The following is a 23,850-nucleotide window of genomic DNA, read 5'->3' on the forward strand; positions in this document are numbered from 1 at the left end:
TCTCTAAGAGTAGTAAAATAGTGCGAGTGACCAGTATCCGAACTGTCTCAAGACTGGTCATACCTCCAAATCCATGTGCCTATTTAAGTGGAATACGTTACTTAAATGCCAGCTTAATAAGAGATGACAATTCCACGTGCAAATCAATCAGATATCTGCGGGGACTGAAAAGTGCACATCACACATTACGAGCCAGGATCAAGCTGGGGGCAGGTGCCTCTCTCCTCAGAATTACAAGGAGAGTTTGCGGACGGCTGTGAATTTACAATTAGTCTCATCCTGGCGACTTCTTAAGGTTTGTGACAGTGTCTGGGGTTCCACTAAAGGCCATGTGTGTGAAGCCATGAATTTCTTGCGACAGGCTACGATACCAGAGAGGCTATATTTAGGGAGGATAACTAGTACTGCACGGTATAATCTGACATTTGTACCACAAGGGAGTCATACTGCATTGCTCACAAATGACAGTGTCACTGTTGGTTTGTGTCCCCGGTGGAATAGGTTAAAGAGAACAAAACATGTTTTTGCAGTGGAGTGCCGCTCGGCAAGACAGATCTAATAAAACTGTATTTGATTGTGGGGGTATGATCTGACTGTGGCTGTCACTGGTGAGTGAGCCCCCTGAGCGCGGAGACAGCAGCAGTCTGGTTGAAAAGGAACAAAGAGTCCCTGGGAGCGGTCTCAGTAGACTCTGAAACAGGAGTCTGCATGACTGGCCTGCTTTTGATGGCTGACTTCAGCAGGGCATTTCAACTTCCCCCTCTAATTCTCCGGCCCTCTAACCAGGGACAAAGGGAACAAGCAGAGCCCACCATTGTTCTCGTGTTACTGGCTGTCGATTTTCTTCAAATTGAAAGTACATCAAGTACAGTCACCTTTTTTTTTAAGAGCTACTCATGAATAAACACCCTGCATATCCTGGGCAACGCACCACTTGTATCAATCAGTTACATTTTTCTATCTGTTCCCTCATGCGGCGTCGTAGTTGAAATTAGAACGTCAAACCAGCATATTTGAGTACCTGTCAAATCCCTTTAAAGAAAACAAGCATGATGTAATTCTGTTCAACCAGGCAATTCATTAGCCTGAGTCGAACACTCGTCCTTCTGCAGTTGGCTGCGGTTGTCCTCCCTGCGGACGCGGAAGGAGCCACTTAGGTCCACATTCACCAAGGTGATCAAACCTGCGTCAGCCTACACCTGCCTCCCCTCTCAGGAGGAACCAGGACAAGCTGCACAACAAAGCTCCGCCGGCACACTCGGGGAGTTCAGCTGACTGCGTCTTCAATCACCACATCTCGCAGCTATCTGAGGATTGCGGACATTAGGAGAAAAAAAAAAAAAAGGCAGGAGTGTAAATGGGGTAGTTTGTTTAGGATGCATATACCGCACCAGCTGATTGACGTATTCCAGCCACTTAACTACTGTAGTGCTCCACTGTATGGCACCTTGCGTTTGCCTGTATTCGGCCTTCAACATGGCCTTCCAGAGTACACTGCAGAAGGAGAAACGGTATCACCAATCAATAGACATATGGAATATGAGTGTTCAAGACATCTTTACTATGAGACATTAAAGACCTGTAAGCAGAGGCTTACTAGGATATTACACTAGCTAGATGCTCAGTGGAGATTTAGGGATCAGCAATGTGCAGGCTGTTTTTTTTTTCAATGATATGTTTGAATTATTTCTTATGGGTGTGCATAATGACAATATAAATCTTTCTGGGTGTGCAATTACAAAGACTGGCATGGTCTATTCCCCGCTGGGTGATCGCCTGCGAACAATGACATATTACCGGCTGGCCGGCAGTGGTCATTAAGAACTGATATGGGATTTATGGCCAGTCTTTAAACATGAGATGGCATTAGAGAGATTTGAATACAGTCAGAATGTGCACAAAGAATCCTGCCTGAGCAAGATGGAGCTAATGAACTGTGGTTGGAAAGCAGGGGGATATAAAGTTATTTTGGGGAAAGCAATTTCTCATCAAGCAAAATGAGTCTGATTTTAATCAGGGGTTGTCAGAGTCCATAACAAGCTCGCTGTGTTATTATGGTATTGTATTGGCGAGGTTTTATAGGGTTGTAATGAGCAAAGTTGAACAATTAATATATTAACGCACGGCTCAATTTGTAATAATGAAATGGATGTTGAAAAGCAGATGACAAAACATGCAACGTTAATATGAAGTATGAAAAGCACAGTATGATTATATTACAAGGATTGGAAATGATACGGAGCCCGAGAGGCGGTACAGTATCATCGCAGTCAGTGTTTCGGCATGACGACAAAAGCTCTCTATATAACCATCTTCCTAATTTCCAGTGGCAATTAAGGAGTCTTACATTCCATGCGATACCTGCTGAGAGAGTGTAAGGAGCTTAAACATTAGATGTGTTCATCGGAAAGTGAGAAATAAAGACTTTGCCTCATCATATTAGTGCCAGCCCTTAAAGTGACTGTTTATCATGAGGTAGTGCTCAAGGTTTTAATGAGCTCCCTGCCTGTTCTAGTATAATTCCAATTAGTCCCTCCGTCTCATATAATGGCATGATTACCTTGTGAAGCCTCCATTGTTTTCTGTACAAGCCTTGAAAGGAACACTGACTATTTTAATCTGTTTCCCAGTGGCAGGACACCTGCCAAGCCAGTTACACCTCCTGCAGAATGATCACAGGTATTGGTTCATTAATACAGAAAATGGCAGCGTATGAATCCCCCCCCCTCGGTCACACTCACCTAGTGGATAGATGAGAAAATGAAATCAGATTTTTTTTTTCCCCTGCATTTCTCTCTCAATATTCTATTCACACTATTCAAAAAATATCACTGAACAAGGAGTGGGAGGAGTTTCACAAAACCGCCAACACTATTGTACATATCTATTTCTGTTTTCCTTGCACTCAAACTACTCGTGTAATAATTTAGTATTTCCTGAAAAGTCTCAGCTCGCTATTCTATGAAGTGTGACTGATCTCAATCAAAGTGATAACGAATCCGGCAGCATGTGTCAGCCTGGAACGTAAGGCCCATTACCTCAATTTTGGTCGCTACCATTCCAGAGAAGGAGCTGTTTTTGATCAAAACCCAGGCAAGAGGAGAATCAGTCATTAGCAGCAGCCATTTGCACTGTCATCTTGTTTGGACAGCCTGTGGCTTCCACTTGAAGACAGTTCACTGGTTTCCAAAAGGAAAAGGCATCCGCCTCGCTCCTCACAGCCTCGGCGCGCTCCACACATTGGGCTGATTTACCAAGAAACTCTTCGCGCCATGATGTCTCTCTGATGTCTCTCTGATGTCATTTGTCATGAGGGCATGTTGAGAGGAATGCACAATGAGAATACAAATGTTCAGTAACTCCATAGCGAACGAATAATTGAGCTAATGTTGATTCGGTAACTTCGGCAAACCGCGAGGGCAGTGCGCTCTACCCGGCACCGTATTGTTCCCGGTATCTAGGTAATTGATTCCGAGCTCTGAGGACACAGTCTTGCACAATAAATGTTTCATTTAAATCATAATTTAACAGGGTATCGGCAACAACGAGCACAATAGGAGAGGACGGTAATAGCCAGAACCTAAAACTGAATTTAGATTTTCTCTCGGATTTGACACTCATGCAGAATAAGAAGACAGGAGGGAAGAAATGGTAATCTGCAAGAAAACCCTTAAAAGAATCAATTTGGCAAGGTGTCTGAGAATGTGACTTTATCCGGCGCTGTGATTCCGACTGTCTCCTGTTAGAGTGGGATGACTGTCTTTCTTCCCCGCTGACAGGCAGACCCAGGCCAAATTGACAGTTCTTTAAAGCGCCTGACAGAAAGCCGCATTAATTAAGTCATTGCTGGACTTTAATTGTGTTAAGAAGTTGAAAAAAAAATCTAATATGAGAAAAGGTTACCAAGTCCTCCGTGGTGTCAGATTTTCTACTTTCTATGAATATTAATGTGCCTAATGAAGACAATCTTCGCTTCATCTCCCCATTGTTCTGTATTCAGGTGCCAAGCTTTCACAGCCATTGATTTGTTGTTAAAGAACAAATATGTCATGGGAGAAAATGACTGCCACGTCTTTTATCTTAAATTTATCAAGAAAAACGCCTCTCTTTTCAGTTGAAGTGTGGATTTTTTTTGTTATTGTTAAAAGATTTTAGCGGAGTGAGTGTCATGCAAAAAGTTGTCAAGGTGTGTTCGGGTGTTAATTAGATGTGATGAGCCAATTTTGCTCTTCTGCTGGGAACAGGGAACAAAAAGGAAATTCAGATTTTGGGAGGACAACAAATAAATACACAGCAAAGCAAACCAAATCTTTGTCTTTAGCCAGAGGCGTACAATTATTGAGCTTTTAGCATTTAGTACCCGAGCACATCCATTCAAACCAATATTTGTTTGTGCTATCAGGGTAGGAAAGAGTAAACACATTTGGAGGATCATGATTTATCCACGGTGGAGAGCTGCGGAGGTGCGACTGTCTGCCATTGCTGGCAGATAAAGTCATGAGATAAGATATTTGATGGCAAGTTACAAGTTCTTTGTGCCTGCCACACAGCCTGGGGGGGGTGGAGGAAGCAAGACCAAGCGCTCCCCAAACTTCAATATTAACTGGGCATCATGATTGCCAGGCATATTGAAGAGACAGAAATTCAAATGAACCTCTCACCCCGTGACAAGACGACCTGAGTCCTTGTGAAAGATGAGCTATGGCTATTTCTGGAGAACGAAGTGCTCGGTCTCGCCACAGGGCAAACCCTGAATAGCCGGGGTTGGAATTACTTGAAAAGAGGGATTGGCTGATGCACTTGGCACTTGTCATTGAAGGAGTGTCTTTTGTTCACAATGCCATAGATCTCCATCTGAGGAAACTGTACAAAAGGACTCATGTATTTGTGAATCCTTTTGTGAAAATTTAAAAGGGGCATGTTACAGAGGGGAAAAGGACGGTGTCAAAAAATTAATTTCGCAATATATCTCATCTGAATTTGCCGCTTAGATTTGGGGAAACCTGGCTTGCAACACGGCTCCGGTGCATCTTTCTCTCTCCAAGTGTCCTCGTCTTGGATGGCCGTTGAAAGAGGGAGTAGTCATTGTAGCTAATTTATGTTGTGGGTTGGGTGTACACAAAGTGTGAAGGATGGGGGACTGTGCACATGTGTACGTCCCTTTATTGCATCTGACAGAGACGACTTCTTTCTGATGTCATCCCTGTGCATGTGGGAGTCAATGAAGTTCACATCGTTTCCCACCAGACGAGACTCTCACACAGATGCACGCACACACACACACACACACACACACACACACAGAGAGAGAGGAGGAATCACTCAAAGCTGTACTGAGATCAAGTCTCAGACATCATCAATTTAATGCTTCCTTCAAGGGGAACTGTGGTTTTGTGTCTTAAAAGAGTGCATGGCAATTCAAGCCAAGATAATCTTATTCAGTGAATGTGATAAATTTGTTAGTATTCGCAAAACTTTTCGGCTCAAGAATGCATATAATGTACTTTTTGTCACTTAGAGGCCCACTCTGTAATCTATAAGTAATACTTTATGTTTTTTTAAATATTTTTACTCCAGTATTTTGGGGGAAAACAGCAGGAAAACAAGTCTATTATTTTAATTATGATGAGTCGATTTTTTTTATCTATAATTCAAACTCCTCAGTTATTTATACTTAACATTTACATGTGGATTAAAAAAAAAAGACAGATTGTGTCTTTAACGCACCTCCCTGTAACAATTTATGTTACATGAAGCAGATTTTTCAAAGGTAGCTCTGCAGGGGGAGGTTCTTGCTCAGATTTACTTTAGTTCCCATGTGCTGTGAAGACTTGCTTTTATTTATGGGGAAAGTTTAACTTTTGACTTCATAGTGCAATGGTTATAATTCTGACTCTGAGCCATAATGCAGTTTTGAAAATAATCAAATATAATGACTATGTGGCATTCATCTTAAATCAACAACTTACATGTCCTTTGTATACATACATTCCTTATTATTGTTATTATTATTTTTTGTGTTGCTTTTTTTATCTACTTAATTGGGAATAGACTGACCCAAAAAAGACAGCAGAACAAATGAAGAGCAGCATCAGAGGGAAAGTAATGAAACGTCTTTCAACAACACTTTGTCTCTGTTCCTTTGGCCAAGTCTGGGATACCTATTAACATTCCCTTTAAATTATTCATTCTGATGGATAAAACACCTCCACAATTAATTGCATGCGAGCCACCCAACCCCCTTAAATCAGTTGAAGGGGCTGAAATTCACAGCGTGCACTCGTTAAATGTATAATTTCCTTACGCTGGACTTTTAAATATGGAGCCGGATATAATAATAATAACTTCTAGGTAAATACAGTAAAATAGATGGCTGCTGATTAATGGGCATAGCATGAAATATTCTCTCTTCATCAGGCCCCCCCCCTCTGTAATAATGCGCCTTGAGGAGAAAGAAAGAAAAAGAGAGACATCCTTCTGATATGAAACTTTCCTATCATTTGTATATTCTGTTTCATGGACATCACTTCAGAGCAAATGAGCGCCACACGTCTGGCACACTCATGTAATTTACATCAGATTCCCAACCTTGCACCATCCATCCACTGTGCAGGCGACATTCAATGCTCTGTATTAATCATTAACACCACCAATATATGCACTATTAATTGTCATACTTCTTTAAGAAAAAGAGAAGCTTTGGGGTTTTACTGGGGGTGGGGGGGGGGGAGTCTTCTCTGTCTAAGTTGTTAATTTGTAGATGATGTGTAACGTGATTTCATTTGCTAACTCCTCATTCATATTTGATTTTATATGAATCCTGCTTTTCACTGTTAACCTGCTGAACTGTAGCGTTGGGGAGCAGTGGGGAGGAATGGATGATACATCTGTGCTCCACAGTCAAGGATTAAGTGGGCAGAAACTGAGGTATTGATGCAGTATACAAACATAAAGGCAGACTGATGGCTGCTACTAAACTGATGTTAGTGTCAGTATTGACGTTTTTTGGACAACGCCATTTTAAAAATGCAAACTCAGAGGCGAAAGAAAGTTATTAAAAAAAAAGGAACCCAGCCATGCTGTAAGCAGAGTGAGAAAGTAAGCATTTTTTACTGTGCAGAAGCTCATCCAGGAAGAAGAGTGTGCCCAGCTATTTATTGCGATGCTGCTGAATGCAACGCCAGCTCAAAAGGCTTCAAATCATTGGGGAGATTGTTAGGCTTCTGTGGAAATTACGGAAATGCAGGGGAAATGGATGAGCAACACTTCATAACAATTAATCAGGGCCCGCTGATTAATAAAGTTCATTTTTTATTCTCGATGATTCAGGGGATTATCAAAAGGACACTGTCCTTGTCATTTTGATTAACAAACCCATCCTCGCTCTGGAAGAGGACGCGCTGAAGGGAGACGCTTTCTTTCGCCCATAAAATAAATATTGAATGAGAATATTAACTCGTTAACCTTGACAAGTATTTGTAATTTTCATAAGGGGGTAAACCAGCAGATTCAGCACAAAAACTGCTGTGGGGGCTTGAGAAAAGGCACGGGAGGTGGGGGGGGGGGGACAACACACAACAAATTAGAGAGAATGAAGAATGCTACTGCATGAATCCTGTCATTTTTATGGGCTGCAATGATTAATTTGTTTGTTCAAATTCTCAATTAAGCCAGGAGGAACTGGCAGAATTAGAAAAGGAGACCAGTGCAGTGTTGTCTTGGCTTCGCAAGCGCCCTGGGGAGATATAGCCCTACCTGATCTCGGGTCATCATGGCTACTCTGCAGACAGCTCACACAGCCTGTAGCAGAGGTGTGGTGCACGTCCTGGAGATTCATTTCAAACGGCACAGGAGAAATGCAAATCAAAATATTTCGTCAGCCCGCCCGATAAATCATTCTGCCTTTTCCTTTCATTTGTCCAGGTCGCCTTGTCAAGGGTAATGCCCTTAAAATGTCAATTGTCAGAAAGAGCATGCATTGCATTAGACATAAAGTACAGTTCACCACACACAAAAACAGCAGTCAGTCGCAGTGCTATACAGAAGGAAATAAAATATGGAGCTCGCACTTCCCTTTTCCCTGGAGGCCCCGTGCACTTATTATTTGTCAGAGTGACAGATGTTTTTCAAATGATGGTGTCTCATGTGTGCTGAACTTCTACCAAAGCCCTACCGTGAGAGACTGTGGGACATTATACACCATCTGATGGTGGAAACCTCTGTGGACCGAATCCCTGTGCTGTAAGTCTTCCTGCGGGGAAGTCTTAACAACAGAGGAGGAGGTTGTCAGGGTGGTCTGCTGAGGTGAGCGCAACACTTTACCGAGTCAACGGCAGGCTCAGACCTGGACCCGACTGGCAGATATGCAGCAGCACAAAACTCCGAATCCAAATTTAGAATGCTGTGAATTTCTTTTTGGTGGCTTCTTTACAGCGCAGAAATACATATTAATGTAGACAGAAAACAAATCTGCTAGTAGCTCTGCAACTGCTCAGTGCCATAAACTGAAGAGGTATATTTGTAATGTGCATTTTTAACTGTGTGTGTGGGAGGAAAACCCTCAGGTAGCGCTTTAGCTAAAATAGTTGTGGATATATGCAGTGTTGTCTACCAGCACAGAGAGGGTGAAGGAGGTATTTGCTGGACTTTCAGCTCAAACCGTAAAGGCTCAACCATGTACTTCACTTGAGGACATCCCAGAGCAAATATACTATTTTTGTTCCACTACATTTATGTGACGTCTGCAGCACATTGTAAAGCTACATTTTCACTGTAAAAACATCCCACTTAAAGAGAGAGGAATCACAGCCAGTGTAGCCGGATCACGGCCTCTTAGCTGACCTGCTGATGTGTGGAATAAGTGTTTGGCCTGTGCTTTTCTTTTTGACACCGTGCATTTAAAGTCAAGTACAACGTGTTTATTTAACATCTTTGTTAGACGGCTTCCACGTTTGCCTAGTTGAGCACTTGTTTACTAAAATCAAAATTTTTATTAATATTGAAATCAAACAAAATAATACATCTTGCACTTTGACGTATAACATGCAAAAAAAAAAATGATAATCTGGAGAAAGGGCTATTTCTGTTCTACATATGCTGCAAATTCTGCAAGCAAAAGTGCAACTTTGTTATTGTGTTTACGACCATTATATGATTTTTGTAATGAAATCGCTGTGTGTTTTCCAGACCAGTGGGTGCTTTTAATAGTGTTGGCCACCTTTCTTTTTCCAATTCAAGGTGTCCTCTACATACAGTATGTATATCCAGAGCAGCAGCATTGACTAGAGCCAGCACTTGTGAAGCAAAAATGCTTATTAGTCAAGCAGTCCCCATCGGAATAATGCCACGGTCAGCCAGTGATGAGGGATAACTCTGTGTGGATGACACTCTGGAGCCTATTCTGTAGGGGATCTGCTTTAGTACAGCATGCACAAACATGATGTATGGACACACAAGCAGAGAAGCATCATGGGACCACACAATGGAAGAGCTGCGGATGAGTTACCGGAGCAAGAGCAGGGCGTGCATCGAACATGTTCTTCAAAACAATGACAGCATGTTCTAGTTTCTGTTTAACTATCCATATGCCCCTGCAACCTTGATCAAACACGGTTTGCAAAAAATGAAGCGGATAAAGATGAATATGGAAAGACTAAAGGTAATGGCCTCTGTAGAATCACTTGAATCCTTGTGTTGGAATAAACCATAACAATACCAAAACAGACATCTTATTCATATGGCTACTCTTTTATCTTACTAACGGATGGTTACAGAAGAAAGTGGAACAATGGAATTCATCTGCGCGTCATCAGGAAATAGGTGGTGCGAGAAGCTTGGTGACATTGGGAATACTCGCAGGGCTTGTTGTTGATCTACAGTAGCTGCAGAGTTAATGGCTAACACGCCAGCAGGCCGGGAACATACCAGCGCTAGTCAATCTGAACAGCTCCTTGAGCTTCTTTCTATTTTCTCTGTACTGAACTTTTTACACCCACTTGGCAGTTTTTTAAAGCATAAAACCAGCATAAAATCAGATTATATAAATAAAACAGATATGACAACAGAAGTGTATACAAGAAAGAATTAGGCATAATCAAGAACTAATTAGACGTCATTACTTGCGATGATAATTGAATGGACGCTAAGCCCCGCCCCCCGATGCTACCCCATCAAGCTGTCAGAGCTACCATGAAGCCCACACTGTCACAAACTGAATAATATTGCTAGAAAAAAAAGTGATTTCAGAGAAAAACAGACAGAGGGGTCTACAATATGCGTTTGAAGGATATGTCCATGATGTGTAACTGATTTAGCAGTCAAAACATCTTAAAAAGATAGAAGCTAAAGCTACAGATCACAGTGTAAAAGTGAACCCCCACATCACCTGGCAATCGAGACAGAAGACAATGAAATTAAGGAACAGGTCTTTACTCACTGTTACAATCATTAAAAAGCAAAAGCAGCATGTGTATACATTTCGTATAACATCAGTTGCTAGCATAGCAAAGAAGTGCTAACCCTATGATGTGCTAACTTACTCTGCTAATGTTAGCCCCACAGGGTTTTACGTAGAAATGTAAGGTTTTTAGAAAGTACATCTACTTCCAACCTCTCTGCGTAACAAGTATCACTATTACACAACCTTTAACCATAACTACTGTAGCTTGAAATCCAGAGAACCAGCCTGAAAATGAAGAAAATCTGCAACCATCACATGCTACATTATGAATGGCCAGTCTGAGTTAGAGGGCAGGACTTAACAAAGGGTCATTTTCTTTTTAAACATTTTCAAAAGATAGTTATGAGTCTTTTTGTGTACTCTCCAGATCACTGGCCATGTTTTGTTTTATAAAATGGAAGATGAAGATCGTCGACCTACATTATGGAAACTTTGCGTTGCTTATTTTGCCCGAAAATCCCACAGTTTTAAATGCTGGTGTGACTGGGCCTTAACAGAGTTATATTTAGTCTGACTTTCATTGCCAGGGCCCTTCAAGTTTAATACAAAGAGGTTTGTCAAAGCATCATATATTTATGTGGAACATTTGCTGCGTATGGTGAAGGGGAAAATCAATTTCCCGCCCCCTCTTGATAATTGATCGTTTTTTCTGAGTGTACTAGAACAATGACATGCCAGGCCGATCATATTTTGAATGGTTGTAAAGCAGCCAAGGCCTGTCTGTCTGTCCTGTGTATCCATCTATTTAGAACGTGTAGCTACACATATCACCCTTTTAAACAAATTCTGTTGCTTTTCTTTACCCGTCTTTGTTTTATCAAACACTATCAAACACTAAGCAGGGACAGGGTTGTGTACTTTACTGATTTAATTCCCCATCTCCACTTAACAGTCTCTAAGGCACCCCGTCATTAGCCAGTAAACCTTCTCAAAATAAATCCAATCCCATAAATCTACCTCTGAAGGAATCTGATACTTTTAAAAAGTGACAGTGACTGACCTTGAGATTTATTTTTGTCACACCAGAAACTGTCTCCCTCAGCAACGAGAGATATGCCTGTCCAGATGGTTTTGTGTGGCATCGTCTTGCTAATTGTCAGTGATGCCATCAAAGGGATGTAGCAGACCTGACAACTTAGCTGATGAGCAATAAGATGAGTATGAGGGGGGAAATTAGAGCCCAAAACATGTGACAGATATTTCGTGCAGCCTACCTATGCTTTTAAGCACTTTAAATAATTTGCCTTCCTTTGTTTCCTGCACTTGTTGTAGACTTGAATAGAGTAGAAAGGAAAGCTATTATTATTAAACTGGGGTTCAAAATAGTCATTTCTGTTATTATGACATCTAATTACATTATAAAAGCTATAAATATCTCTGAAGATATACAAGAATGCAGAAGTAATTCATCCATAATAGCGTGCTGTATTAAATAGGCCTCAGTAAACTCTGTCCATGGTTATAACACGTCACATGTTTTTCTGAAGCTATCCCCTGTCTAAGTTCACTTTAAAGTTGAATGGGCTGCAGCACAGAAGCGCAGCGGTTCGTCCCTGGTGACTGTAAAACATGCAAGACAAAACATATGACACAGGGGATGATCCTGACCGGAGAATGACATGTGCTAAAGTACATTATAGTCATTGCCAGGATAAAGGTCACATTGACTCCTGTTATAAATTGGACAGGACAGCGCCAGCATACATGGAGTGTCAAGTGTGAGGAGGTCTGAAAGAAAATCCCTCGGATGTTTCGGGACACACACACACACACACACGCGCGCAGGCGGATGGATAAAAGTGTCTACGTCTCGCTCTCACTTGTGATTAGCACACTTAATCATCACATTAAAGGAGAAGTCCGCGCTGCGTTCATAATATCATGGAGACGCAGAGAGTGAGATGTGGGCTTATGTTTTTTTTCTGCTAGTGGTCATCAAAAAAACTGCAGAAAGGTAGGACGCAAGTTAAAGTTCAGGGGTTTATTATTGCTACTGTTTACACAGTTAATAAGTAGATTCACACTCTCAACTATGCTGTTGCAGAAGCAAATATATATTTACATGCTCATTTGAGGCATAATAGTCTTTTGACTAAGAATACCCTGCCTGCAACGGCAGTAAGCGCGGGAGCAGACTTCTGCTCTGAGATACAAAGGGAAGCGACTTGAAAGGAAATAAGCAAATGAATGCAATGCCTCATTAGGCGGGCTTTATTTGACCGTAGCCAATTAGAGAGCATCTGTAATTTAAAACAGTCAACCTAAAAAAAGACCCGACGAAGAGCATATTTCTCTCATGGGACCGAATCCTTTGCCTTGTTTTCATTCAAATTATCTTTTTTTTTTTTTTTTTTTTTTACCAGTGACATTATTTGAACGAATAATACACAGAGGACACTCAAGTTTAGAAATATGCAGATTGTCAGCCTACAGCAGGAGTTTGTGACTTGAGATGAAAGAGCGATTTCATGGAGGTCAAGGTCGCGTGCTGATGTGTTTGGCCTCGCTCTCGGGCTTGCTGTGCTGACTTGTTTTGCCGTTGCTTTGTGATCAATATCTCTCCCTCTGTCTTAATCAACGACCCGCTGAGGTATTTGCGGGCCCGTTACCTTAACGACACAAAGGTGCACTTTTGAAAAAACGGAGCTGCAGTCGGGGGCAAGACTGACAGCTGTTCACCAATGAATCACACCTAGCTGTAGATTAACATGGCACTCCTCACAGACAGAGACTGGAATACTGAAAAAGGGAGAAGTAGATTCTGAGGCTTGTGTGAGTGATCCGCATCAAAAGATATAACTGAAACAAGATTCCGGCTGCTTGCTTTGCAGGGGGAACCTCGTGAAAAATAGTAACACCTGTATTGCTTATACTGGTTGTTAAGCATTGGAATAAAATTTTGTGCAATATGCATAACCAAATGCTGGAATAATGAGCCATCTGTATGTGTGGTCCCTTCCTTGGAGATGCCAAGAACGGCACCATCTGTGATGCAGCTACCAGCTGTTTTCCTTCTTATTACATGTTTATTAAAAGCTGAAGTTGTCCTCTTCAAGAAGAGTAAAAGAGAGCATGGGTGGCAATGTTGGTTATCTGATTGCCTCCATCTCCATTAGAAACAGACTTGAGTTCCGTTCCTGGTCCTATAAAAATACACTAACTGTTTCAACAGAACAGAGGGAGGGCTAATTAAATCCTCCTTCTTTTTCATCAGCGACTCGCAGGAAATTAAGAGAACAAACACAAGATTGACTGGCAGCAAAGCAACAAACATGAAAGAGGATGAATGAATCTAATCCACCAGGACTGGAAATACACAAATAAATGATGTCACTTGCCCCACCTTCACTTAGCCCTTTGGGTTTGTATTTCAAAATCCCTCAGCAGGGTTTACGCATCTTTTCTAGTCGCATTGTTTTCAATTTTCAAAACCTATTAGCGAGATATCGATCGACCACAATTGAGCATTTATGCACAGCAGGCAACCTACATCCCTCAAGTCAGAATCAGATCACATCTCCCATAATTGAGGGTGACAGAACTGCAGACCACCCTCTGCAACTGTCAACAAATTTCAGGAGCTCAAACTAAGATGCGTCAGGGATGCATCCTGCGCCGAGTGATGGACACCGAGAAGGGAGAACTGGAAATGTCCATCAGCATCCTCTGCCATGTGCTGAACAAGACAGGTCAGGTCTGAATAGACACTGACAAACCCAGGGTGGACACACTGTCGACGCAGACTAAAGCAATACCAAGGGACAAGTGACAGGCTGCTCTGATGCCTTACTTAACTGCAGCACACGCATGCAGGGGAGGCAAAAATAGTGCGCGTCGGATCGGACGCCCACGTGAACGCCCCTCCATATGGACCGACAGGCCTCACACCCTTAAAAAGAGATTAAAGAAACTTCAGAGGTAGTGTTTAGCCTGATGCGTAAAAGTCAAAATGCTGAATGCTGAATACTGTGCGTTAATATCTTTGATGAGAATCCAAGTGCAGAATGTAGTCTAAAACAGGGAATTGATATTTCTGACAGTGCATCCATTTCTGAGGTCAGTGTGTTCACTCTGCTCAATGCTCAATAAAACAAACAAAATGCCATCTATTTCTGTATAAACAATTACCTGCCATAGATTGTAACCTTATTGGATCGAGTGAAATGTTTGAAATAAATCATTAAAGGCGCTGACAGGGCATTTATCTTCACTCTTGCTTTAATGTTCTGTGCACAACACAGTGGATGAAGTCAGTCAAGGGTGTGTGTGTTTAGTTTTTTTTTTTTTTTTGCCTAAGCCGGGCCCCAGTGTGCCTCAGTATGTGTGCTTGTAAGACCACCGTTGCGTGTGTCAATCCTCCTGTGGAGCCATGTTCTCAAAGCTCTTCATTTTGAAATCAAGCATGAATAATTAAACCATTTCACAAGGCTGCTTTAACGATATATTACATGAGAGGAAATAGGTCAAGCAGCAATGTTAGAAGGATTGTTTGCATGGGTGTTATTGGGTTAAAAAAGAGGGCGAACAATGCTCCTCTCCCTTCATGCCCCACATACTGTACTTACTCTGCAGGATGACTGACAGCTCCAGCTTCAGACTCATTTTCCTACAGATATGAGGAAAGGTTACATCTGGGTCATGTTGTCGTTCCACGGGAGATAAACGTCAACTTTAACCCGACCACTGGAGGTGATGTTCAGCAGCACACAAAACGGTTTCGACAAGCAAAGCACACAATTAACCTATTTGAATGTGTATCTATGTATTTTCTTTCTCTCCTTTTTCCAAAATGTTATGATCTAATTTCTGACAGGCAAGAACGAATATCAATGAAATAAATGATTTGAAATGAGTTTGCCACAGAACATAAAAGTGCAGCAAATAATTAAATTATAATTATTGGAAAAGAAATGTCTCCTGGCCATTCTCAAAGTGGACATAAAAGGTCATTCTGATTATAGAAACGGAAACAACAACATTTTATTTTTCATTATTAGTCAGTTTTAAGCCCTTTTAACTATGCAGCGTATTTAGACAGCATCATGGTAATTTTAGACAATATACACAGCACATTAGAGTCTCTCCATCACTTTGATATTAACAAATCTATAATAAAAATCTATTCTTCTTTTGATGAACACGGCAACATTTTACCGCCAGGAACCCAAAACAAACATGTTTTTCCAAAATGGTCTCCACAGTTGCAGGACAGATACATACTTAAAAGCTGCTTTCATGGGTTTATTGGCCACTAGGGGGCACAACAAGGTGTAAACACAACACTGACACATTATCTGATTGTAAAGTTGATAGGTCAAACTGGTTAACAAAGCTTGTGTTGACATCCGGCAGACGTTGAACATTAACATTCATTCGGAGCTGTGTTTGCCAGCTCCTGAGGGAAATATCAGCTGCTAAATGCTCCACTAGCTAACTTTGCCTGTCTATAAAATGGTCTCCACAGATGTAGGACGGATACATATTTAGATACATTGCGCAATTTCTCAGACAAAAGTTGGAAATCGTGAGAGACACATGGTGAAATTTTTGGTTCTAAATACGGCTATCGCAACAACCCCAATATTGAAAAGCCAAAAGCAGAGGATGGCAGCAACCGCTATGTTCACATACTTGTTTTTTTCATCCAGCAGTGCGATGAGACGACGAGCGTCTATTCTGCGCTGAGCGCTGCATGTTTGTCGTTTTATTTTCAGGGTTAAACGCGTTGCGCTCATCACTGTTACTTTTTAACCTAGCCGTCCAATCACAGTAAAGTAGGGGCGGGACAAATACAACATAGGCCAACCATCACATCCCGCATGTAGGCTGCAAGTGCTGAACAACAATAACCTAATCCTCTCTCTGCATGCTTCAGCCCTCCTTTTAGCCAGACCTTGTGCCGACATTATTATTTCCTCGGATATTCCGGATCTTAGTACCTGGACGCAACTAAAGCGTCTCCGCTGAAAAAAACGCTGTCTCTCAGTGCCCATCTGTGTTGTGCATTTTACAATAATCAAGTATTTAATTTGTTTTAAAACTGTGTCTTTGTTGTCATTTCAAAAGCAACAATATACCTTATCGTAGCCTACAACAATAAAGCTTATATATGTTGCATTAAAAAATAAAAACGTTACTTTTACACCACGCTCTTTTGAACCAATCATTATCACCACAGGGGAAAATGACTTCACTGCGACAGCCCTAGTTGTCAATCCAACATTAGAGAGATTTAAAGACCTTTGACCTTCGACCTTCTTTTGACATCCAACATGCGAGATCTCTGTAATCGCATATAGGGGCCTTTAATACATATTGTACATGCCAACTCCAGCCTTTATTTTTTTCAGTGTAGTCACTAAAATAATGGTGGTATGGGGTATCAACGCCTGTCACGAAGAGAACGTCAAGTACCCACTCGTCAGCTTCCAGCATTATGTACAAACAGTGCAACAACATCACTATGGTGATTGTGTCTCCAAAGTACACTGTAAAATTGTAAAAAAAACGAGTAACTTCTGACTGATGTGGAAAAAAAGCTCCAATGATCTCTGTCATCTGTTACATTCAGCCCCGAGGACAAACACGCTGAGTCCCACAAAGCTCCTTTAACTGTGCTTTCAACAACAACAACAACAACAACAACACTCACATCAGCTTGTTCAACCTCACCTACTTTCAACTCAACTGTATTCTTCTTACACGGGACAGGACCACATGCTACTGTGTGTATAACCACAAATTCCCTTTAACGTCTTTGCGCTGCTGAATGAATTGTTACATCGCAAAAACGCTTTTTTTTTTACCCACGTAAATTTAATGTAATTTAGTCTGTTTCTGGGAACATCTTAATGCTGTCATCAAAACTCAACAACCAAGGCGTCATTTCAAGATGTGTTAAATGATGTTTACATCTGTTTATATGATCACAGATTACTACCATCCGTGTTTCATGTGATTTGTTGTTTCTCATCCTTGAAGCGAGCTCATATTAGGCTTGCATCATTATATCGCTGCACTACAGTCCTGCTCCGGGAAATTTTATTTTTAACCGCTTGTCAATCACGCAACTGGAAACTTCTGTTTTGCTTTTTTGACAGCCTCTGAATAAGTAATCGCTCTTTGTTTTAGCTTTTGGTAAGTTTTCACAAGAATTACATGAATTACATCTTAAAAATCAAGCAGCTGCTTTTGACTGTATGCATATGTTGTTGTTCCGCTTTGAAAATTATGAAACCAGACTTCAATCACTGTCCATTGTACATGAAATATCATCTTTGGATTAAAGACAGGTTTGGATTTCCTCGACCGTCCTCCTTTTATCATGAGCATTATAATTAGACTCCTTATCGTCGAAAGACTGTAGTAATATCAATGAGGGCAGTCTTATGATATTGGAAATAGTCTCCGGTTGAGTCCAGATTTCACCCAAATGGATAACTGACCAGTGTGGATGAAAAAGCTTTTGTGTTTTTAAATGTTCTAGATTCCAGAATCACAGTTCTGACCTGGGGAAAAAATTAATCTTGTTTGAGAGTTGATGAACCACGAAATGCCTTCGCTTCTAATTTTTAGAATTCATGCACGGATAAATTGAAAAGAAAAATACATTTCACTTGGATTTTCAGAGAGAACAGTTTTAAATACTTGAACTGTGTGAACTCAGATCCAACCAATTAGATACTTCTGAAATGTTAGAGAGAAGGGAGAGGACCGACACAAATGTCAGAGATGGAGAAAAATGAAATAAAACAGCTTAATTGCAGAATTGTCCTCTTTCTCTTTGCACTCGTTGAAACCAAAAGGAGGAAAGAGTCCAAGGTCATTTTGTATTAACGACATTAGTTTCACAAGCAAAGGAATCTGTAATACGGAAATGTTAAGGAACTCCATATGTTTTCTTTTTTTTTCTGTGTGCACATTTTGTCACAGAGAAACGTGATGGAAAAAGAACAAACTCATTTATTTTATTTTTGTTTTGGTCTCCACCAGCTCCTGAGTAAGATATGTTGCTCTGTAGCCGCTTTATGCTCCACTGCATCCGCCAGCTAGTCACCATTTGGTGACATCGAGTGTTAGTCAACCAAAACAGTTGCAGGTTGTAAAACCGAAAAACATAGAGCTGATAGAAGTTATTGGGCTGAGTATGAAGGGAACTGCAGAGTCGGTGATAATTCTCCTCATCAGGAGCGACTCCTTCCATGTAATACACAGTCATTTATAAATTGCTCATACATTGTTTTGTATGAGTGTAAACATTTTTTTTTTTTTTTAAAGAAATTCCTACTCATTCTCCCTTTTATGAATTCAGATACACAGGTTTTTGGACTTTGGACAAAATATTACAGCTCAAAATAGTGAGCGGTCTGATATGTAAACCTTATGTAAACTATCAAACCAGAGGTTCAGTCAGTCAATACGAGAATCTGAAGATATTTACAATTAGCATGACAAGAAGTTGGGACCTTTGGTTTTTAAATGTTGTTTTATTGATAATGCTTTCAATAATGCCCTTAAGCCTTTGAAATATTACTTGAATGAGCGAGACAAAAATGCAATAAATAATTTTTAATTTAATTAAGCCTGTAGGCTTCTATCAGCAGACTCACATCTTGTGTACATTGTACTCTTGAGAACTGTTTGTTCTGTCCGTCCTGTACTTTAATATTCCAGGATACGACACTGACTGTGTAACATTCAAGGTTTAACCTGAATATCCACTCCTCAAATGTTGTTTCTTTCTCAACTGCTAAAAAGACGAGAGGTCAAAATGACGGCTGCCGTCAGAAGCCACTTTCTGAAAGCTGCTTTGTCGACAATAAATTAAAGGATGATTTTGTCAACATTCCAGAAGTGGCATAGGTGACGTCCAAAGAATGTGTGCACATTTCCTGAGTCAGAGCTGCAGGGAAATCGTAGATGAGGGCAGAAGCTCAAACAAACATTCAGAGAATGTACAAACTCTGCCTCCGTTAGTAACAGAAGCAGCTCCGGTTCTCGATGAGATCTGAGATGAAATATGAACTTATCGGATTTCAGGCTCCGGCAAACATCCGCTTGTTTAACTGGAAAGATTTTCAAATTCTGTGCAAAACATGGTATAGTCCAATATATGATTTCAGTTCCACTTTAGGTTCATACGCCTGTCATGGAACACAGGTCAAAAGTCACAAGCATTAAGTTTTGTTGTCTACTTTCTCAGCATGTGGGCTGCATGTTTGCTTCCCCACTTGCAAAGAGAGCCACAGGTGGCTCCAAAAAAAGCACTAACAAGACATATGTTTGTCACATTTTGTTACAGTGGAGGAACACACTTAAGTGAAATCTGTTGAAGTTGTATCCCGGAAAATTCTCAAGCAGCCAGGTATGAGAACTGCAACCATGTGAGGGAGGAAAAGCTCATCAAGACTTAAGGGATGACAAACTCCACCATCTGCACGTGGATCTGCCGCTGACACTGACGCGTGAATGGTAAGTGAAAAGTTTTTCAAATGCAAGCGCCAATCAGAAAGTTTTCCTTCCAAGCCGTTTGTTGAATAGACACGTGGGCGAGTCGGTGTGTGGAGATGCAGATGACGTAAAGGCGCAGCGAGTGGCAGCAGAGCGAGGCCGTTCTGGCAGAGATAAGGTGGCGGTGGGCGCCGCTGGTGTAGCGCCTGTCACCGCACACACATGCTTTGTGTACACACAGGGTGTTAAGAGCTGTCAGACAGGTATGGCTCAAGCTTGATCTGAGCCGTGATTGATCGCACAGGTTCGGGTGGAGTTCACGGGAGGTCTCTGGTATCATTGGCAAAATGAGTGACAGACACAAAATAGGGTGATGGAATATTATCAGGAAGCCATTTGTAATGCAGGGGCGAGCCGGGATCTCTAAGGGATGTTGTCTCTCTGAAATGAAGTCATCCATCACCTCAACTTCATATTTGATTAGGTCATGAGTATCTTTTAAAGAGAAAGAAGACGCTTCAATATTGTGCTTGCACAGTGTGATACAGAAGTTACATATTATGTTCATATACCAACGTTAAAGGGCACAGCATACAAAGTACTTAGCTGAAATACTGAGTATTGTATATATTCATTTAAAAGTAAAAAAAAGAAGTGTGAAAAATATACTTGAAACTTAAACCTTATAAAAGCATTTTACTACTGTCATTTCAGCTGTGTTTCGCAATGTCAGATCAGAGATACATGGGAACATGAATGACTTATAAGCTGAATGTGATGAGATAAACACAAGTTTATGTACACATACAATATCCTGAAATGCCAGATGACCTAATTGTTTGTATTATAATTCTTCTTCTTCTTCTTTAAGTATGCGTTTGAATGTCACTGTTTACATTGCAGTAAACTATTTTTAAATTTAAAAAGCATTGAGAAGTTACACTAATGTAATCAGATTACACCACTGAAACGATGTGTACGATCAGGTTTTGAGTAAAATGTGACATATGGCACGTGACTTTATCAAACCTATGTTTTTTTTAATTCTTTTTTTTTTTAATCAGAACTCCCAATTCTCATTCCGTCTTTGTTTTGTGCATCTGTTCGTAAAAGCTAAATGTTCACATAAGCAGGTTTATCTTCACACAATTCACGTTATTCTGTTACAGTAAAGCAGCGCCTGACGTCCGTGACTGCAGCGGCTCTTTGTGTTTGTACGGAATTCTTACAAACTTTATGTCTTTCATTCAGCGAGCAAAGCGGAAGCTGCAGGAAAGGATCTTAAAACACACACACGCACACACTAAAAAAGGTTCCTCGAGCATAGAAAGCAGCAGCACACAGCCCGAGCTCCTGCTGCCTCCCTTTTCCCTGGCCTCTGTTCCTTTAATAAACTCATGGTTATCTAGTGTAACAAATGTCTCGCTGCCATCATCAAGTCCAGGCGAGGAGGGAGGAGTTTTTAATGTTCAGTTTGTTCTATGGATCGATGTCTGCTGGCATCGCCTCTCCCCTCGCCTGCACCCGTGCGTAAGATACCGTACCATTACCAAACGCCTTTTACGCGCAATTCCCTCCACATATTTATCCGCTGAAAAGCTGCCTGCGGGACTGACTGACACGCGTCGATCAACATATGTGGCGCTGATGGACAAAAACGGATGGTGAAAGGAGACGATTCGTAGGAGGAGGAGGAAGAAGAAGAAGAAGGAACAAGCCCGGCTGAACATCTGTTTCCCCGTTGAAAACGATTCCTAACTGGATTTTGTTTCATAGTGAGAGAGACTGAACTACTCCGAGAGACAAAATAAAGACTCGCACACACACATACACACGCACGCTCTCTCGCTCCCCCCCTCTCTCTCTATCTCTCTCTCTATGCATGGACTATCGTAGACCGCATTCAGATTTCACCTGGGCACAGTAGTGAACTGCGACTCCAAAAAAAATGCCACGGCGGAAACAGCAGGCGCCCAAACGGGCTGCGGGTAAGCGATTTTTTTCTTCTTCTTCAAAGAACCTCTTTAATAATACGAGTGTATTATTTGTGTATCATATTTGTTATGAATCTCTGTATAGCTCGCCTGTAGCACAGGGTTCCCCCCCCTCAAACTTTTATCATGTGGGACCCCCCTGAATAGATCCGCATCAGACCCCCGTATTTAGAGAGACATTGTCCCGAGGAGCCCCATCCGAGCAGGTTTTTGTAGTTGGTGAGGATTAAGTAGGCTACAGTTATATAACTGTATGTGTAGTGTTGTGAAGAATACGGACACAGCTACGCTTTGTGCTTATAATGGATTTAATAGTACTGAAATTCAACTAATTGTCACGTCACCACAGAGTCTCTCAAGTGCTCCAACGTGGGCCTGGTACCACAGATGTCAGAAAGTCAAATGTTAAAACAATGGGGGGTTGCAGCATCACAGGCTGCTTCTGCAGTTGGAGGTAAATTAAAAAGACTATAATAACATCAATACTAAAGACAACTGTTCATTAGGATTTAAAAAGACAACACAGCTGTGCAGTAATTCCTTAATCCCGTAACATGTCACATCGGGATTTATTCATTTATTGATCAGAAAGTTTAGTTTTCACTTACAGTTTAAAAGAAAAAAAAAAAAACCTCGGTCAGTGTGTTTTGATTTGACCCTCTTCAAGACTAAAGAGGGGCTGAAAGGTGTGGAGCTGCTGTATCCGTAGCAGATGAACTCTGTATGAACTCTTCATAATCTTATGGACAAATGGAGAATGGGTTACACTCACTCCCTCACTCACACACACACACACGGACACACAAATGCACTCCATCCATGCTGCTGGCCGGGAGAGGGGGACGCTCTCACACACACCTCCACAGCACACAGATTTCACCTTTTGGTCAGCAGTCTAATTCAGAAAAATCCACCATGTGCTTATGTGCAGTCTAGTGTCATCTTCAAAGAGGCCCTCACACGGTTCAGGTCAATGTGTCGACTGTAAACTGGTTTCCTGTGTTAACATTTGTGTTTTCTTTTCATGTCATCCTGGTAGATTTTGCTCTTCTGGGACACTAAATCTCAGCGTTTCCTCTCTTCCAATAGACACCAAAACATTCCACTAAATCTTCCTTTTTTAAAATTCTTTCCCAAAAGTGCACTTCTCCTGAGGAAACGTTCACATTCACAAGGTCAAAAATGCATGTTAAACTTGACCTTATTTACTGCAGTCTTTGCGTCCTACTTTGAATTGTGTTCCCTCCAAACTGCCTCGTTATGATGTAGCTGGTGGATTAAAACTAGATTGATCAATGGCATTTCAGCGTACGAGGATGCAATTACTTGGTTGTGGTGTGTTGAGAAGTTATCAGTCTTTATTATGGTTGCGGATGTAGCAACCAGATGGCGATTGTTCTCTGCCAATAATAGCGTCTCTTTATACCCGCTTAAGATACTGAGACCCTTATCTGCCCGGCACACTCTCAGTTTACACATACACACGCACACACACACACACAAAGGCTCTCGCTGCCATACAGTCACACACTAAATATTTTTCCCGCATTTCAGCCTCCAAAAGCCCCCTTTTCTTAAAAACAATGCCCCCCGGTTTTTATTCAGAGAACTTTAGAGAAGATGCCTAAGTGATCCCTTTACACGCTCTCAGCTGCCTCGCCTGTACTCTGGTAAATGTGTCAGCCCTATAGAGAAATAAGCCTTCCAGAAGAGTTTCTTCATTGTTGAGGTAATTGTCTCCTCTTTGACAGGCACATTCATCAGTGGCTTAATGGTCAATCAAAAGTTGGCAGGCAGAGTGTTTTCATTCTTTCCTATCCACTACATTAGGAATACTTAATCAAAATGTCTCCCGGTAATGGCTGTGAAGAGTTCATGACTGACTGATCCGTTGTCTGTGCCGATAGAAAATTAACAGCTCGGCACTGGAGAGATGTGGGCCTGCAG

At 41.3% G+C, this 23,850-nt stretch overlaps 1 protein-coding gene across 1 annotated transcript in view; it reads left to right on the forward strand.

The window, feature by feature from the left end:
• Positions 1–21,012: 21,012 nt before the first annotated feature.
• Positions 21,013–23,850, forward strand: part of tshz2 (teashirt zinc finger homeobox 2) — a 42,642-nt gene continuing 39,804 nt past the window's right edge. Inside the window, exon 1 of the mRNA XM_031845718.1 lies at positions 21,013–21,897. Within this exon, the coding sequence (XP_031701578.1) occupies positions 21,858–21,897 (40 nt within the window). The 5' untranslated portion in view covers positions 21,013–21,857. The remainder of the gene's footprint in view (positions 21,898–23,850) is intronic.

This window comes from Anarrhichthys ocellatus, unplaced genomic scaffold, assembly GCF_004355925.1.
Source record: "Anarrhichthys ocellatus isolate YVR2014 unplaced genomic scaffold, GSC_Weel_1.0 scaffold5, whole genome shotgun sequence".
NCBI classification, from domain to species: domain Eukaryota; kingdom Metazoa; phylum Chordata; class Actinopteri; order Perciformes; family Anarhichadidae; genus Anarrhichthys; species Anarrhichthys ocellatus.